The following is a 19,161-nucleotide window of genomic DNA, read 5'->3' on the forward strand; positions in this document are numbered from 1 at the left end:
ATACTGCAGCATTTTCGTGAAAATTGCCATAAATAAACAAAAAAAATCCGATTGCAATTGATTATGAAAAGGATTGCAATCAACCTTTGAACAAAATTTGTCGATCGATTTGTATAAAAATGTGGAAGCAAAGGTAAGACGGCGATGGACATGTAAGAATCAACACTAAAATAAAAAATATACTGATAGATGATAGAGAGATAAATTCATTTATTTGATGGATGGACTTTACCCATTTCCAACACAGATGGAATTACACATTGTAGTTACATGTTTCTGTTTTCAAATGTTGCAATTCTTTATTTAGACAAGAAGAAAGAGACGTCACATTCAATATACATCATTTTATAATGAAATCGACATTACATTGGGATAATTATTCTTCTTTAAAAAGAAATAAATAAAGTATTAATCGATAAGGGACTTTTTCATCGTTATTTTTTTTAGAGGCTTCGAGCAAGGATAAGACGGCAATGGTCCGTACATCAGAGAAATCCTTGAAATCGACAGTAAAATTATTATTAAAATGAGTAAGTGTCTGTAACGTCTCTCATTAGGGTTTTTAATATTACCAAACACACTATTAAAGTACGATTTTGATCATTTTTAAATTTAACAATCATGTGCCTATCATGAGCTGACTAATCACTCATTTTGTCTACGTTCTGTATGATATAAAATATGAATTTATTGAAATTAGACAATTCTAAGTCTCAGATTTAGTAAATAAATACAAATGAATGTTGAATAGACTCAAGTCTATTCTATATTTTTATCAAATGCAAAAAAATACACATTCATAATTTGAGAATTCATAGAATTAAATATAAAAACTTCTTAGACAAAAAGTCAATTCAGAATTCAAAGGAATGTTTTTTTTTTAATTTGCCAATAGTAAAATATTAAATAAATAAACAAATTTTAAAATTTATAGATTAAAAATTACAACCTATTAGTTAATCTATTGATGTAACTGAAGTAATCAATGAAATTTGATGATGGTAAACATCAATCATTGGTTTCCTCGTTGGCAGCTAGGAGACTGGTTGGTTGCTCAGAATTATGGAGTCTGCGACAATTAAAATTTATTCAATAAAGTATTCTAAGTATTTTTGCAATACAATTTATAGGAAGCTCGAATTTCATGCATTTGTGCAATAAAATACTTTTAGAAAAAAAACCAATCATTGATCGTTTCAAATTAAGCTGAATTTTGAAAGGAAAACTGTCAAACTATAGCATCAAAAAAATATAAAGATAATTAGATTAATGTTGATGGAAATATGAGTAATTAAAAATAAAAAATTTTTGGTCACAGTGCAAATTTATGATTTTTTTTTTGATTATCGTCAGGCCTGCAGGAAGTCCTACTATCTAATGCAAAAGGACACAGGATTTCTAAAAGATATTATTGACTGACACATATTCAGACTTTTTATCAAATCGTAAAACAATATATATTCCAAATTACGCTTAAAAAAGTAATAAAAGTTACAAATATAAATTCACTATAAAATTAAAGATTTTTACCGATGAGCAGTAGTAATCCTTCAGAAGAATAAGCCCCGCCCATTAATAATTTTTAGTTAACGCCTTAAAAGTAGCTTTAATAAATTTAGTATAAAATTAATTTAATTGTGAAAATCAGTGTCACACTTTCTATCTTGTTATGTAAAAAAAATAAGCCACGCCCCAAAAATATTCTATTAAGACAATGAGATACGATTTTTTCTTTAAATTAAAATTAAGTGACAATTTTTTTGCACTTTTCATTTAATAAGATACCGTAATAATACAGGAATAAGCGATTTCATCAAATTAAATCACACAAATTCCGTCCCTAAATAAATAGGCCACACCCCCAATAAGATATAAATAACAAATTGTGTAACATGTGTATCTAATTGGCTTGTCTCCAACAGATAACTCCTCTCCCCAATTTTAATTGACTTCATAGGCTATCAAAGCATTGCCGATTCCCCTTAAGAACGATCCTACAGATAGAGTTTAAGAAAGATTTAAAAAAAAAACTTTTGGACTGAATGAAATGGATACAATCAAGTGTGCTAATCTGGGCGCTTCGCTATCTGGATCGTTTATGATTAATCCACTTAAAATAATATTTTTATTTTTATTTCCGTAATTATAGTCACTATAGTATCATAATATAACTATTCAAGTTTGAGAAAAAGCAAAAATAATATTTTTATCCATTAAAAAAGTAGAAGAAGTAAAAAAGAATTTCATCAGTCCAAAAACAAGCGTTTAAGTATCTCTCTTCTGAAAACGATCCAGTTACCCCACCTTACTATAAAGGCTTATTCTCTTCAGCATTAAATTCTCTTTTAGTTAAACGGAAATAATTGTTGAAATCCTATTTTTCGATTCTTTACAGCATGTAAAAGTCAAAATTTTGTCCCAAAAATGCATCTTAAAAAAAAACCTTGAAAAAGTTTCGATTTCACGATTTCTTCGAGTTGTTTAACTATGCAATTCACTAATGGAAATTGATTTTTTTTAGATTTTGTTTCTTAGACAAAAATTAAGAGATGCAGATTTCCCGCAAATAAGGGAGTATTGCAACGAGGTTTTCCATTGGACTACGTATTAGTCTGCCATTTTGTAATATTTTTTCTTCAAAAAGTTTATTGAGGTGCCCTAAATATGTTTAAACCGGTGGCAGCCAAAATCCCGAAAAGGCCACAATCTCGAAAGCCAAAATCCCGAATGTTTAAAATCCTGAAAGGGATGAAATTATATGGGGGAAAATGCTTAGAATAATTTTCCAAGACACAGAAGATTTCCCTTTGCCTCCAGCAAGCGCGGGTGCAATCGTGGGAGTAGCTATGATACTTTTAAGAATTCGGGATTTTGGCTTTCGGGATTTTGACCAGGACCCGTTTAAACATATACCAAAAGAATCTTGGTCGTTTCCTTATCTTTCAAAAAATTGTGAAAAACAGCCAAATTTTGGTTTCTAATTGACACTCCCCCCTTAATTTGAAGTTTTTGAAAAAATCCTGAAATTTTCAACCTGACTGAACTGAACTTAATCTAAAAGGAAACAGTAAAGTACCGGAAAATGATTTAGTTTTAGTTTGTCCAATCATTTTTGTTTTGTCGTATAGGGGAAGGTTTTGAAGGTTCGTACTAAAAAAGGAGTTCAAGATTTAATATTTTTTACTGAATGCCACACACACCGAATCAATTATATCACTATATGAAAAAAAATCTCTTACTTATTGGGTTTATAATTCTGCCTCACAAAATTCCTGGAAGTCCTTGGATTTTCCTCTACAGGAAAATGAAAATGTAGCGGCATTTTTTACGAAGGTGTCCTAGTTAACTCAGCTTCGTACCATTTTTTCCCACCTCTGTAGGCCTCATTTTCCCCGAAAACATTACACCGGACACAAAAATTTGGGCAGCACTACTCAGATGGAAGTTTCATCTACTTTTTTTCACCATTTGTAGGAGGTATCACGCATTAAAAAACAATTTTAAGCTATTTTTCTAACACATGTTTTTTGAGCAAATTGGATGAAAAATTCTCAAAACGCACCGCATGGGTTATGAAAGAATCACACCTACCATAAGCAGATTCAGGCTTAATGTTTGATTTGACAGAAGTATAATAAAAAAATCTGATGAAGTCTCATTTTGATCGGGGAAGTGCGTGTTTTCCTTCTAGATTTTAGTGAAAATTGTTTAATATCCCAATTTTCTTGTGAATTTATTCAGTGAAATCTCTGATGAGTCAAATATCCCGAGCGGCGTGCACAGTGTGACCCAAAACAGTGAGGAATTCTTAAATTCGGTGGTCAATAATTTTGACAGATGTTTTTACGAAGCTGCAAAATTCAATTTTCCTGAGCTGCATGGGTGGTTTTTTTTTATGAATTTTTCTCCACCGACAAAAACGACCCCCTTCAAGCAGAAGATTTTCACGGTAAATATTAACCCTCTATAACTTGGAATAGTTGCTTTTTCGAAAAGACACTTGTAGTGTGCAAAAATGAATAAAATATTACACATCAGAATTACGATTTTAGGCTCATTTTGTATTTTTACCTTTTTGGACCCAGAAAAAAAGGCCTAGGCTTCCAAGTTTGTCAGGAAATGTGAGATGTAGGACTAGCTTTTAGATTATATGTCCATGGATGAAATTCATTTAGTAACTTGGAAAAAAAATCAACTTTTACGAAGCTGCAACATTACGAAGCTGTAAAACCTTCCCCTATATTTTTTCAATCTAGAGGCCAAGTGGTAAGAAATATTAACTTCCGGTCTTTAGTGACTCCACCATAAATCTATATTATCATATAATAATATATCTATATATTGTCTAGGGAAATCTATCCTTTTTCGTCCCAGAACAATATTGTTGGTTTTTTTTTTTTTTTGAAAACGCCTCCAGCGATTTCTTTTATTTTCGGATATGTTTTGAAATGACCGAAAAGAAATCGACATCGAATTTTGGAACTGATTTTCTTAACTTTAAAAATAAACTTTGATGGACAAAAAAACCATGTGAAAAGATAATTCACGTAATTCGCAGAGTGCTCTATCGCGTAAGTTCAAGCATTCCGCAAAGTTGGTACACTTTGCTATCTCTTGGTCTCGCTATGAAATTTATCGAGCAAGTCTTTTTTAGATTATCATAAGTATTTGTTAACCGTTTTCTTGAGGAACAAAAGAATAAAAAAAAAGCTCCGACATGATCTAAAATTAGTAGACTTTTTTAGAAAAAAAAAAAAACAATTTAAAAAAGGTCAAGCAATAAATAAAATAAATCTCAAAGCAAAGGAGTCACAAATTTAATGAAAATTAGCATGAAATAATAATAATAATAACACTCAAAAATCGGATTAATTAAAACATTATCATGAAGATCCTTGTAATCAGCACAAATTTAATTTCTTTTTAACATCATCTGCATTTTCCGTCATAAAACCAATTTATTAACTCTCTAAATCTCTTTTAACTCTACAAATCTCCTTTACTTACTTCATCGTCAGATATTTTTAATCCATCAAGATTGAGACTTGTTTTCATGTAGCCATCCTTCTTGCGCATATTTTCGTCAAAAAATTGAACAGTTTCATTGAAATTCTGCTTTGATATGCCCAACTCCATGTTATACGACTCTGTTAGCTTTTTCCCACTTAATGATGAACTCCTACTTCCACCCGAACTCCCACCTTTTCCACCCGTTACCTTTCCATTTTTATCAAATTTCTGCTTTGCCCGTTCAAAATCAAATTTTTGCCGTCCCTCAGTCATCCCTTCGCATTCCCCCAAACTCCCCTTGACATCATAGCACAAGGATTGCGGTGTCAATTGACCTTTGGCCTCCATCAATTGACTCTTACTCGGAAATATCCCTCTATCATTCATTCGCTTTGTATCATCAAAAAGTTGTCTCAAATCATTTATGTTTGGTTTATATGACGAATTGTAATATGCCTGATGCTTAGGGCTAGAGGAATTTCTTGCATTCACACATTGCATTTTTTGTCAGTTTTCATTTTTTTTTGCAAATGTGTTAAGATAATTTATTATTATGATTTTTTTTTGGTTATTAGTGAGCAGCGTCCGTAGTAAAGAGCAAAAAATTAAAGTTGCAAACTTTTGCACAAGACTAGATAAGGGTGATAGGAAAAAATAAATCATGCAACTGTACCTGCTTGTAAGATGAAAACCTTCACCACCGCCAGCTTCCTCCTTAGTTCGCTGAAGTCTCTTGACATGATTGCATGCAGCATCCAGTTCATCCTCGACTCGAACTAACTCCCTCTTCAGCTCTTCAACTCGTGCTCGTAGGCGTTTAACTTCATTCTCATACTGCTCTGCACGTCGAACTGCATGACCAAGCTCCGTGTTAGATTCCGCTAGGAGTTTCTTCAATTTTCCATGAGAATGCTTGAAGTCAAATATTTCCTGAAAAAACACGAAAAAGAAAAACAACTTTCCTTTTGATTGAGATCCTTAATAATCCAAAGAAATTGTTGTAAAATAAAGCGGTGGCAAAGCGTCTCAGACTTTGCGAAATGCTCGAACTCGTGACTTAGATGCTACACCTCAAAAGTACTTTCGCATCATTTATCATTCACCGGTTCTCAACCGATTTGAACCGACTCATAAATCATTCAAAAGATCCTTCAAAATTGTTTTAAAAATAAATGCAATTGATTCTCGGATAAAAATTAGTTACCGGCTATGAACCGGTTAATTACCGGTTCAGAACCGATTGGAACCGGTTCAGTTTTATAGGAGATTCCAAGACCTTTCCAACGAGCCCAAAATGACCCCATTCGCTTGATAAATGGGCTCTCTAGTGTCTTTTTAACCTTTGACCTTGAATTTGTGAATTTGTATTTTGTGAAGCCATTCCTTTCCACCCATAAACCATTCGAGCAATGCACTAGAAATAATTGATAGAATATTGCGGTCCCGGTGAAATTCCAAATGGGTCAAAATCCCGAAAAGTCAACATTCAGAAAGCCAAAAATCTAAAAAGCCAAAACCTTAAAAGAGACAAAATCCCGAATTCTTAAAAGTGTCATAAGTCCTCCCACGATTGTAGCCGCGCTTGCTAAATGCAAAGGAAAATTTTCTGTGTTTCGGGATTTTAGCGTACGGGATTTTGGCGCTCGTGATTTTGGCTTTTCGTAACCTTGTATTTCGGGATTTTAGCTTTCAGGATGTTGGCGTTCGGGATTGTGGCGGTCCGGATTTTGGCTTTTAGGATTTTAACTTTTGGAATTTTGCCTTTCGCAAGTTTGCCGTTGGAGATTTTGGAGTTCGGGATTTTGGCATACGGGACTTTGGCACTCGTGATTTTGGCTTTCGTGACGTTGGATTTCGGGAGTTTGGTTTTCGAAATTTTGGCTTTCGTGATTTTGGCTTTCGTGATTTTGGTTTCCGGGATTTTAGCTTTCAGGACTTTGGCGTTCAGGATATTGGTTTTCAGGATTTTGATTTTCAAGACTTTGGCTATCAAGATCTAAGCTTTCAGGATTTTGGCTTTCGGGATTTTAACTTTCGAAATATTGGGTTTCGGGATTGTGGCTTTCGTAATTTTGGCTTTCGTGATTTTTCCTTTCAGGATTCTGGCTTTTGTGATTTTGGTTTCCGGGATATGGGCTTTCGGGATTTTGGAGTTCGGGATTTTGGCGCACGGGACTTTGGCACTCGTGATTTTGGCTTTCATGACGTTGGATTTCAGGAGTTTTGCTTTCGGAATTTTGGCTTTCGTGATTTTGGCTGTCGTGATTTTGGTTTCCGGGATTTTAGCTTTCGTAATTTTGGTTTTCGTGATTTTTCCTTTTGGGATTCTGGCTTTTGTGATTTTGGTTTCCGGGATTTTGGCTTTCAGGATTTTGGTGTTCGGGATTTTGACTTCGCAATTTTGCTTTCGGGATTTTTGCTTTAGTTTTGGGATCTTAGCTTTCGCGATTTTGGCTATCGTGATTTTGGTATTCATGATTTTGGCTTTGAAGATTTTGGCTTAGGGTAAAGTGATATAATTTGGAATTAGTGTTACAAGTTGGACAATTCGCCGGTACAAGTTGGACATGGCTTTTTTCTTGATAAATACAGTACAAAATTTGTTTTTAAGCACAAGGTACCAAATTATAAAACTAAAGCATTAAAAATATACAAATAAAAATTAAGTACTAAATTTATCAAGACAAAAAGCCCTGTCCAAATTGTACCATTGTCCAACTTGTACCACTGTCCAACTTGTACCACTTCACCCTATATGATGATTTTGGCTTTCGTGATTTTGGTTTCCGGAATTTTGGCTTTCAGGATTTTGGCGTTCGGGATATTGGCATTCAGGATTTTGATTTTCAAGATTATGGCTTTCAAGATCTAAGCTTTCAGAATTTTGCATTTCGGGATTTTAACTTTCAAGATTTTGGGGCTCGGGATTTAGGCTTTCGAGATTTTAGCTTACGGGATTTTGGCTTTCGTAATTTTGGTTATCGTAATTTTTGATTTCAGGATTTTGGCTTTCGTGATTTTAGATTTCAGGATTTTGGTTTTCGTAAGTTTTGCTTTCGGGATTTTAGCTTGCGGGATTTTGGCTTTAGTGATTTTGGTTTTCAAGATTTGGCGCTCGTGATTTTGGCTTTCGCGATTTTGGTTTCCGGGATTTTAGCTTTGAGGATTTTGGCGTTCGGGATATTGGCATTCAGGATTTTGATTTTCAAGATTATGACTTTCAAGATCTAAGCTTTCAGAATTTTGCCTTTCGGGATTTTAACTTTCGGATTATTGGCTTTCGGGGTTTTGGCTTTCAAGATTTTGGCGTTCGGGATTTAGGCTTTCGAGATTTTAGCTTACGGGATTTTGGCTTTCGTGATTTTGGTTATCGTAATTTTTGATTTCAGGATTTTGGCTTTCGTGATTTTAGATTTCAGGATTTTGTCTTCGGAATTTTGGCTTTTCTTCTGGGAATTTGGCTTTCGTGATTTTAGGTTTTGTGATTCTGTCTTTCAGGATTTTGGTGTTCGGGATATTGGATTTCAGGATTTTGGCTTTGAAGATTTTGGTTTTCGGGTTTTTGGATTTCATAATTTTGGTGTTGGTGGCCGGTACCGAGAATATTCATATTTTAAAATTAGCTCCTTAGAAATAGTAAATGATTATCGTAAAGAGAAAAGAAATGTATTAAACCCCTGTCAAATACGCATCTTAACACTTACACATCTTTTGGGACTATGGCTACCCAAAGGAAAAAATAGAAACCTTGATAAAAAAAAAACAGAAAAAAAATTATTTTTTGGATCATTAAGGATCAAGAATAATTCGGTTCCTCTGGATGGTTACAAACTACAAGGATGTTCGAATCTAGGATATTTTTTCCCGGAGTTTCATTAATTCCTCAGCTAATGGCCTCTATATATTGGAAGCAATTTTCATCAAAAATTGCTTTTTCGACGAAAATTACTCCCAATGTGTAGAAAGAAGCTTTAAGATATTTTTGATCAAAAAGTCATAAAATTGACTCGTTGGTCATGTCACGGTCCGGGCCAAAAAGAGGTAACGATCACTGAATTTAAATTCTTTGTATTAATTCATTATAATATTTTATATTATAATATATATTCAATATATAGTGCATCTGCGTAAGAAAAGGATTCGTCACTCAGAATTCGAATTAGGAAAGAGAATGAAGGAAAATATTATCAAAATCGACGCGATGTCAAATTTTTCGTGCGTAACTTCACTGAGCAAAAAAGAGGGTGCGATTAACTTTTTTTCCTCATAACTTTAACACTTTTTAGGTGTAAAAATATATCAACATTTTTTAATGTTAATTTTACACTTTTTAAGGGTAAAATTAACATGAAAAGGGTAACTTTAAATCCTAATACACCTAAAGAGCATAATATTTACACCGATTTCGGATCAATAATGCAGGGTAAAATTAACATTTCCGGAATGTTATTTTAACTTTTTCGGATTTCTCTCAGTGTTCGAGCATTTTGCATGACGGTCCACAAAGCGAGAAAAGTACAACAAAATGTATTCTTGCCTCTTTCTGTGAAGCTATTTCAGAAGTGATATGGATATCAATTGCGCAGAACTTGATTTTGTCACTATCCTTACCTTATTTCGTTCTGCTAACTCCTGCTGCAAATTTCTAATTTCAATATCTGATGATACAAGAGGTCGACCCCGTCGATCTGCAAGTTCCTGAAAATCTCTCAATTCGCACCGAAGTTTCTTATTATCCCTCTCAAGGATCAATTTTTCCGTCTCGAGACGTTCCCTTCTTCCCCATTCAGCCGCATTCTCTGCCTGCATCCGTTCCAATTCACCACGAAGTTCACAAAGGCGCCTTTCGAGTGACTCCCTGGCATTGACTTCGTCCTGGAGAGCATTGTTGGATATCCTGACTTCGGCTCGGTGTTGTTCCTGAAGTGTGAGCAATTCTCGAACGGCATCTTGCTTAGAAAGTCGAAGTTCTTCGCATTGAGCTTGTACTTCTTGCATTTCCATCGTCAGCCTCTCGATGTTCTTCATATAGTTATGTTTCTCTCTGAAAGTTTATTGGAAAATTATTGTCCTGCACTGAGAAAAAAAAAGTGTGCGATTAACTTTTTTTCCTCATAAATTTCACAATTTTTTAGGTGTAAAAATATATCAACATTTTTTAATGTTAATTTTACACCTTTTTAAGGGTAAAATTAACATGAAAAGAGTAACTTTAACCCCTAATACACCTGAAAAGCATAATATTTACACCGATTTCGGATCAATACTGCAGGGTAAAATCAACATTTCCGGAATGTTATTTTAACTTTTTCGGATTTCTCTCAGTGTGGAATAAGAAGAAAAAAAAATACTACTCACTCTCTTTCCTTTTCGAGAGTTTTATGAGCATCATCGAGGCGTAATCTGAGCGTGGAGATTTTTTGCTGTAAATACTCATCCTCGTCGTTGTCATCTTTGGATAGTTGCTGAATCAGTCGACGTTCCTCTGCACTGGCATCATCTACAAGAAGGAAACTAGGTATGAAGGATATTTCGGGAATTACTGTAAGGAAAATCGAATATTAACCATTTTGCTCACACTCCAAAATCTTCGAAATAGGTTCCTGCAACATACATCCCTCAATATCTGAGTCTCTACTTTGACTACGATCAGTTTTGTTTACCAGACCATCCTCGCTATTGACATTCTTGAGACCATCAGAAGAAACATCAGGACTATCGTTGTCCCGGCCACAGCGTTCAGGTTCGTCAATGCCCTCAAGTCCACTCTTTTCGAATTGTCCTGCATGTTTCATGAGAAGTGAATGAATCTTCTCCATTTCCTTCTTCAACTGACTTATTTGCAATTCAAGCTCCGATTTTTCCTTCTTGTAAATATTGGACTCCTTGATGGCAGCCTCGAGGCTCGATCGAAGCTGTTTTGCCTCATCCCGTGCTTTATTGCGTTCCGTACGAACCTGTGGATAGGAAATAGCCCAAAATTTTAACCAGTGAAAAACAACTCTTGCAACGGGTGACTCTGATTCAACTGCTAATCCCGAATCTGGTGTAACATCCTGAGTATCAGGAATGATGGAAAGGGATTCAAGAATTGTCCCCAAAGTCTCATATATTGCCTCCAAATTTGACTTCATTCCCTTTTCTTTCTCTTTTTCTTTCTTTCTTTCTGGACTTCCAAAGACTTAGACAAAGCACTGAATACTGAACAATACTACAGAAATTACCAATCGCTATTACCTCCTTTCCAAATACAAAAAAAAAAAAAAAAAACATTGCTCATAATTTGAATATCGATACAACTTTTCGAATTTTGTAGCGTGATGCAAAATCACTGTCGTTTACATCAAAAATTTTATGTATATGTACTTCAAAAAGGTTGACTCTTATGATTATGCCTTGTTATTTACTTTTCACAATACATTTCACTGACCCCTCCAGAAAGAAAATAAACACGCTATTTTATTATAGAATAAACTGTTGCTTCTGTATTTACCTGACTGTATTTCTCTCTCCAAGTTTTTGAACACGAACTCCACCTGAAAACAAATAATGTCACCCTTTATTTAACTATTCCCGGTAATTAATTATGTATTAAAAAAAAGCCCCTTACCATTGCACTGTCTTCTCAATTTGGCTTACACGAGCTTGCGCTTGTTCCAGCTCTCTCTGCCTCTGCAACTTAAAAAGAAAACGGACTTTTAAAAAAAAAATTGATTTTATCTCAAAGTTCGGAAGAGAAGCTATATACATTAAACCCTACACCAAGATATCCGAAAGAACTTATTCATTCTAGGGGAGACTGGGGCAAAAAGTCACAAAACGGATATTTTATTTCTTTTACAAAAAATTTCTAATAAGCGCAATTTTATAATAAATTTACCGCTCTACAACTCTGTGAAAATCATTTTCCTCTATTTTGTAAGGAAATACGTTTATCGAGCCGTTTTCTAAAAGGCAATTTTGTGACCATTCTAAAAAATACTGGGGCAAATAGTACCAAGCATGGGTATTATCACATTTAGATTCTCTTCATTACGGGTTTCCATAAATTTGAAAAAAATACCTAGAGGACATCATTTTCATAGAAAATTTATTCATCTACATCAAAGGTGTGCAAGAACCGTTGAAACCGAATAAACGTCAAAATAGGATAGAGTAAGTACTTTTCGCCACCTTAAGGTTTGGCACCTTTGCAGTTCTTACAATTTTTGTACAAATTAATTGACATTTTGTGTGGAGATGCTTTGATGCATTGTCTCTCTATTGAACTAGGAGATTTCCCGAGATTTTTTGGGTATCTAGCTGAAAAAATACATTTTGTTACTTTTTACCCCAAGTGGTCATTTTTAATGAAAGGGTTTCTGGCGAAAATAGCCTTTGTAAAATTCTAAAATAAATAGCAGATAACACTTCAGTGGAGCCCCAATTGAAACAGGTGGAGAAGTTCAAGTAGCTCGGGGGCTCGGGGTGTCATTAATGAGGGATGGTAGAATGGACATCAAATTATCGTCGCAAATCGGTCAAGTTACTGCAGTTATGAGGGAGCTTGGCGAAAGCGTGGTGATGAAGGCCGAGCTTAGTCGTTCAGCTAAATTATCGGTTTTCAAAGCTGTGTTTATTCCTAATCTCACCTATATTCATGAGATTTTGATAATGACCGAAAGTAGAAAACGCGAGAGCAAGCTTCTGAGATGAGGTAACTCCGGGCGGTTGAGGGAATCACTCGCTGAGATCGAGTGAAGAACGTAGCCGTTCGTGAGGACCTATTCCCCGGCGAAGTGTTTTTCTTTTATATGGAGCTGTTTGAAACCAACTCAGAAATTGATCAAAAAATAAGCTTACACTTCTCAGAACAAGACCGCATTTAGACAGATAATATAGTACTCCCTCCGTCCCAAAAAAAGTCGTACGTTTGAGAAAAATTCTTGTCCCAAAAATAGTCGTACGTTTGGAAGAAAATCGCTAGGAAGAGACGGCGTAAAGTAGAAATGCTGTGTATTGGAAATATATTATGTACTGTACATACTATCCTCCATCTTCAATAGATAATATGGAGGTCCACCTACGATTGTAAGATAAGAAAACCATGTCTTAAAAACATCTTTCTTTTGAATATTTTTAGTAAGATTTAAGTACCAAAAGGTTGAAGATAGAAGCTTGGCACCTTCGGCGGCGCCCCCCGATGACCTTGGGATCATTACCCTACCCCTCATTTACCCCCCCCCCCCCCTCCCTATCCGTCCAAAAACCATATTGTTTTTCGGGATTGCTCAAAAACACATAGTGCGATTTTGTTTCTGAGGAAGAGGACGGGCAGGGGAAACGAACATATTGAAAATCCAAAAAATGACCTACGGGGGGTGGGGGTCGTCCAAAGACATCAAATCTTTATCTCCAACCATTCAGCACCCATATCACAGAACGTAGAAAAAAAGAGCAAGATTGCTTTTATTGCCCTTTTTGTGAATTTAGCTCCATTGTTATGGCATAACGAAAAGAACTATAAATCCCTTCTTTGGTACACTAAATTTTTAAATAAAATTCTAGTTAAGAACGTTAATTGCAGTAGAATTTTCAAAAGTTACATATCGACCGGAGCTCTTCGAAAAAAAGTGAAAAAATAAATCTTTAAGACACCAGTTCCTTATCTTACCGTGGTAGGTGGACCTCAATATTACTACTGAAGATGGAGAATAGTTCATACGTAAGATATTTACTATTAACAAAAACATTCCGTAAAACAATTCCTTAATCCCTAATTTTTCCCCAAACGTACAACTTTTTTTGGGACGGAGAGAGTATATTTTATCCCTCTTTACAAGGACCAGAGTCTTGTACACAAGGCACACCTCAATTTTGACATACAGTGGTAGAAAAAATAATAGGACGAATAGGACCACCACTGCTAATTCTACATTTTAATTTTTTAATTTTTTGTTTCAATGCACTGCACAGTGGGGCCAAGACGGCCAAAACCTATTTTTTCAACTATTTTTAATCGAACCAAAATGATTTTTGCTTCATTTGGTGATAAATTAAGAACATTTTCCCAAATTTTCATTGAGATCGGTCAAAAATTGTAGCCTATAGAGATTCTTAAATTCACCCTTTTCATAAACTTTATCGTCATTTTTGGCTTTTTTAGCGACGTTTTCATGCACTCTAATGATATAGCCAAGTGCACTTTTCTAAAAAAAATTATGCCATATTTATCCAGATGACGTATCGCTGAATGCTCAATGACCATTTAAAATTATCCTGGTAAGGATTTACCAGGACTTCGATTCATATAAAGCTTTTTTTTCTTCAAATTTAATCTACTTTCAGGAAATGATAGGGGAAACTGGGGTACCACCATACACGGGGTAGCACCAAACACTGCGATTTTTTAATCAGATATTCGACTTCTGAGGACAAGGCCTATAGGCACTATAGGGATGCTTGTCCATTGAAGAAATGGTCGAGATAGTCCAAGTAGATTAGAAATAAAAATTAGTGTTTTGTGCTACCCCGTGTTTGGTGGTGCCCCAGTTCCCCTAATCTTATTTTGCCCAAAGTTGCCCGGAGCACCTTCCTAAGCAATGTTCTGAGACTATGCACATTCAGAATGAGGTTTTCCGTATCAGAAGCCAAAGGATTAAAGACAGAGACTTAGTACCATCAGGGGATACTCCCATAAGTGGACCCAAGGATCATTAACATGTCCTTCAGTTATCATCCCCCTCCCCACTTCCGCCTTTTTCACCGCCAAAAACCATCTTTTTTTTTTGAGATTTCTCGAAAATGCGTCGTATGATTTTTTTTTCAGTTTTGGGTATGTTTTATAGGTTATTTAGGATTTCTATGTTTTAGAGATTATTTTAGGATTATATACGTACATTATGAATTACTTCTTATAACGGGTTTTCAAAATAGATGTTTAAAAAAGACCTAGATAGGGTATTTCTCTACCGCATGGTATCATGTTTGGACTCGTCAGAAAGGTCTTGAAATTTCTGACAAGTCTAAAACGGTTTCAATCGGTAATGAATCGATTTATAAATCACTCAAAAGATCCTCAAAATATAGTTTAAGAGTAATTGAAATGATTTTCGGACAAAAATACTTATTGGTTATAAATAGGTTTATTACCAGTTCATAACCAATTGGAATTGATTCAGGCTTGTCCAGAAATCCAAGACCTTTCCAACAGGCCCAAAACCTGATACCATTCGGTTGAAAAATACGCTCTCTAGGGTCTTTTTAACCTTTGACCTTAAAAAACCATTATTAGGAATGATTCAACAGCATTTCCGCATATGGGTGAATGTCCGCCTGGGTAATCTCTAAAACATATCCTAAAATGAAACAAATTGCATTATGCCATTATGCGTTTCCGAACAATAAAAAACATGGTTTTGGAGGGGAAGGGGATAGGTGGGGAGAAAATGAGGGGCATCTTAACAGTCCTTGGGTCGCCTTATGGAGAGTCCTTCGAAGATTCTAAGTCTCTATCTCTAACCGTTTGCACTATTAAATATGATTTTTCGGTGTTCATGTGCCCTATGTACGTGTTGCCCTCCTTTCCCCTATGATTTTTTTTCTAATTTTCATAGCCAAAAATGAATTCAGGGACCCCAAATTACCTATATATGACCCTCTTGCCTCAGAGTGGCTCCACTGTGCACTGGTGGGAAATGCCCTGCATCCTTAACCATTGTCCTAAAGGATTTTCATTTCTTAAAATTCTGTATAAATACGCCTAACCAAAGTATAATTCCAATTAATTCACTTCTCTACGTTATAAAAACATTAAGGATGAGTGAAAGTATTTTGTTTATGACTCACTTCTTTGGCTTCCCATTCTGATTCACCAAATCGAGCAGACTGGGAAGTTCCAACGCCTCCAGGAATCGCACCATTTGTGTCTGACGCAGGCGGAGCTTGGGGTGCTGCTGTCTCGCCTGAAAGAATTCAAAATTTAGCACTTTACTCCTATTTTTCTTCTTCATTGAAGGTGCAGAATTGCAAAATGTTCAATTAAAACAATTTATAAAGGAATATTAAACAAATCTAGCTGCGTTTTGCCAGTGAACAGCAATGTTTTGAAAAAGTTCTTCCGTACCTCGCAATCGTCGCGGAGCTCCCAGAGAAGCTGCCGTTGCAATATTTTGCGACATTCCTTCAGCACGCACTTTTACACTTTTCACAATGCTTTTTAACAATTTTCACAGCAAGTTTTTCACAAAAAAAAGGAAAAATCAAGCCGCCTTCGACCCTCGCAGACTCAGATGTACTTCTTCTACTTCTTCCTTTTTCTTTACCACTGCGGAGTGTCGAACACTTTGCTTTCCAAAGACACTTTTCCGCACTGTTTTATCATCGCATTTTAAATTCTTTTAAATTTAAATTTTATAAGCGTTATTAAGAGTTTTGCGATTTTGAAAATTTTAAAAAGGAAATAAAATCACTCATATAAATTGACGTATAAACAAGTAATATTTTCTAAATTGAATTGCATTTTTGTAATTATTTTTCTATGCCTCCAAGTTTTTTATAACACTTTTTCAAGACGGTAATTAATATTTTCTTTTCTTAGGATAATTGATTAGAATTAAAATATTTAGCAAAATTTTTTATGCCAAATTTTCTTTTGTTTTTAAATCGTCAAAACTCTTATTTTGCTCGAAAAATTGAAATTAACGTTTCGAACTTCTTCAATTCATTAAAATTCAGAATCTCTCTCAAGTTACAGCTCTCAAGGTGCTACAAATTTTTGTGAAAATCTAATAAAGTTTTTGAAATAAAAAGTGAAATTTCTGAATTAAAATACAAAAGTTCAGTAGGCAGGTACTCTTTATTTTTTCGTTCTTTTTTTTTTTTGTGCGGGAACATTGTCAATTAGCAGCTCCAAAGGCTCCAAATTGCAAATTTTTGCAAAAGAAAACCATTATTGTCTCCTTTTTTGTCAGACGGAACTCAAATTAATATAATAAAATAATATTAACCCTCACAATTATTTCTTTTAATAGAAATTTATAAATGTAATCATGCACATGAGCACAAAGATGCTTTAATTTATATTTTCAATATTGTTATATAAATTAAATTCATTTTGAGAGACATTAAAAAGGCAAATGAAGCCGAGATAATACCATAAAAGATTCCTTACGGAGATCAACCATACCATCAATAGTAATTAAAAATGTTTTTCTTGGAGTGAGAAAGAGGAGATAGAAATTTCTCAGGAACAGGGAAGAGAATCTAATCCAGGCTCTCTTTCGCTATCATCAGTTGGAAAATTTTGATAAAAAAAGTTAAATTAAATGTATTAAATTAAATAATATTTTACCTGAAAGAGTTAAAAATTATTTTTTAAAACTCTGTCTTAAAACCTAATTAACCGTTTTTTAAGGGCGATAGGGACATCAGTGTCCCAAACTTTTTTCTTACGGCTTTCTAAAGTTATGTTTTGCTCTAAAGCCCTCTACACACTAGGAGCAATTTCTTTAAAAAAATCTTTTTTAAGAAAATTTCCCCTATTGTGAGCAGAAACGTTAAAAAGTTTTAAAAAAGCCAATTTTTGGCGAAAATTGCTTCAAGTGAGTAAACTCCGTAAAAACCCAGAAAAAGTGATATTTTCTGATCCCCAACCCTCTTGTCTTTAAAGGGTTAAATCGCAATAGCCTGTCCTGGAATTAGGCAGATTGCAGTTTGCCAAATACAAGAGCACGAAATTACAATTATTATTTAGTCCTTTACCGTTTAAGGATGATTGAGTCATCGATGTCCAAAACCAAAATTTTTATGGCCATCTAATGTTATTTTTTTTTCTCTAAAAATTCAGATACATGATTTTTTCTGGCCCCCAATTTTTGACTTTCTCATCCTTAAAGAGTTAAGAGTTACTGGCAAATAATTAAGCATTCTATTGGCATCTTTGGAAACTTTACATTTCCTAAAGAATGCATTAAGTCCAAAAGCAGAACTTATAGATATCTTTGAAATTGGAGTAATATCACTTATTTATAATTTATAATTATAAATATTATAAATTATTATTTTATAATTATTTATAATTTTTATTATTTTATAATTTCATTCAATAATTCTAATTCCTCTTATCAGTTAACATATCAGATCATTTCAAATTCCAAACTTGGTTTCATGGCTAATTTGCTGATTGGGTATGAAATTAATGAAGCATTTTTTGTTATACACCTGAAAATTTTTTGAATATTCAAAGAATATACCAAAAAGACCAAAAAGAATTATTTATCTTTATTTCAAATAAAAGTACATAGTGTGTTCAAATTAAAAAAAAAAAAAAAAAACAAAACAGAAATACGTAAAAAAATTTACAAATGAACTTTTAATAGAAAATAGAAGACAAAAGTGTCTATATAGTAACTTTTAGCTTCTCATTTCGCATGAGAAGTTAAATGAGAAGAAAAAAATATTCTTTTTCGTTTTTCCTATGATTTTTGGAACAGAATTTAGAATTATACATTATCTTGGGGAAACTCTTCGGCTGGTGTTAGCGCTCGGGATGCTCGGGATGCATACAACAATTGTAGAGCTCAGAGGCAAAATGACACCTATCCTATGGCTAAAGCATAGGATAGTTCATCGAGAAAACCTGTTAAAGTGCGGCAAAAATAAATCGAAAAATCGATGCGATGCCGATAAAATTTTCGATGAGGATCGATGGGTTGATGGGATAATGGGGATAATAATAATAATAGTTTATTGATTTCTTTGTAAATTAGGCTCAGAGCCTCTACATACAACCATGAATGTTACAAATGTTAGAGCGGTTGGAATGACAAGTATTTTGAAAGTTTCTGTATGATGATAGGCTGGTCAACAGCTTGTAGGAGCAGAGAGGTTGGTAGGATGTTCACTGGAGAGATTATTTTTCCTCAAAGAATCCAAGGTTGAAAGTGTGAGTGAGTAAGCTAGCACGCATTTTGACGCGTGCTAGAGCAAGTTGAGCTGATGAGTTAGCTGAAGCTGAAGAAAGATCCCGTTGTCCGGGCCAGAGAGATGAAAGAGATACACACTGATGTGGAATAAGCCATCCAATCGAGAGTGATGCACGGAGCCATCAGTGTATGATCGGCTAGTGTGGCAGTGCTGGAATTGATCAGCTGGATCAGGACAAGGCGCCTG

General features: G+C 34.5%; 1 protein-coding gene across 11 annotated transcripts; it reads right to left on the minus strand.

The window, feature by feature from the left end:
• Positions 1-188: 188 nt before the first annotated feature.
• On the minus strand, positions 189-16,319 carry LOC129799693 (coiled-coil domain-containing protein 102A). Of its 11 annotated transcripts, none has more exons than XM_055843844.1 (11): positions 16,115-16,317; positions 15,838-15,953; positions 11,621-11,688; positions 11,504-11,546; positions 10,674-10,967; positions 10,577-10,613; positions 10,369-10,510; positions 9,622-10,054; positions 5,684-5,940; positions 5,008-5,491; positions 189-1,069 (listed from the first exon to the last, which is right to left on the minus strand). In XM_055843844.1, the coding sequence occupies exons 1-11, from the start codon at positions 16,167-16,169 to the stop codon at positions 1,061-1,063; spliced, it is 1,938 nt and encodes a 645-aa protein (XP_055699819.1). In that variant the 5' UTR covers positions 16,170-16,317; the 3' UTR covers positions 189-1,060. The 11 variants fall into 11 exon arrangements, with proteins under 11 accessions (XP_055699819.1, XP_055699820.1, XP_055699823.1 ...); XM_055843845.1 differs by having other exon boundaries at positions 5,008-5,479; positions 16,115-16,291; XM_055843848.1 differs by lacking the exon at positions 5,008-5,491 and having other exon boundaries at positions 16,115-16,319.
• Between the last annotated feature and the right edge of the window lie 2,842 nt (positions 16,320-19,161).

Source organism: Phlebotomus papatasi, chromosome 1 (assembly GCF_024763615.1).
Source record: "Phlebotomus papatasi isolate M1 chromosome 1, Ppap_2.1, whole genome shotgun sequence".
NCBI lineage: Eukaryota > Metazoa > Arthropoda > Insecta > Diptera > Psychodidae > Phlebotomus > Phlebotomus papatasi.

Coding starts and splice junctions, on each gene's coding strand:
- LOC129799693 (XM_055843837.1), bottom strand. CDS start 16,169: ATGTCGCAAAATATTGCAACGGCAGCTTCTCTGGGAGCTCCGCGACGA. Junction 11,547..11,620: donor ATTGAGAAGACAGTGCAATG/GTAAGGGGCTTT, acceptor ATTTGTTTTCAG/GTGGAGTTCGTGTTCAAAAA. Junction 5,492..5,683: donor GGTTTTCATCTTACAAGCAG/GTACAGTTGCAT, acceptor TGTGAATGCAAG/AAATTCCTCTAGCCCTAAGC.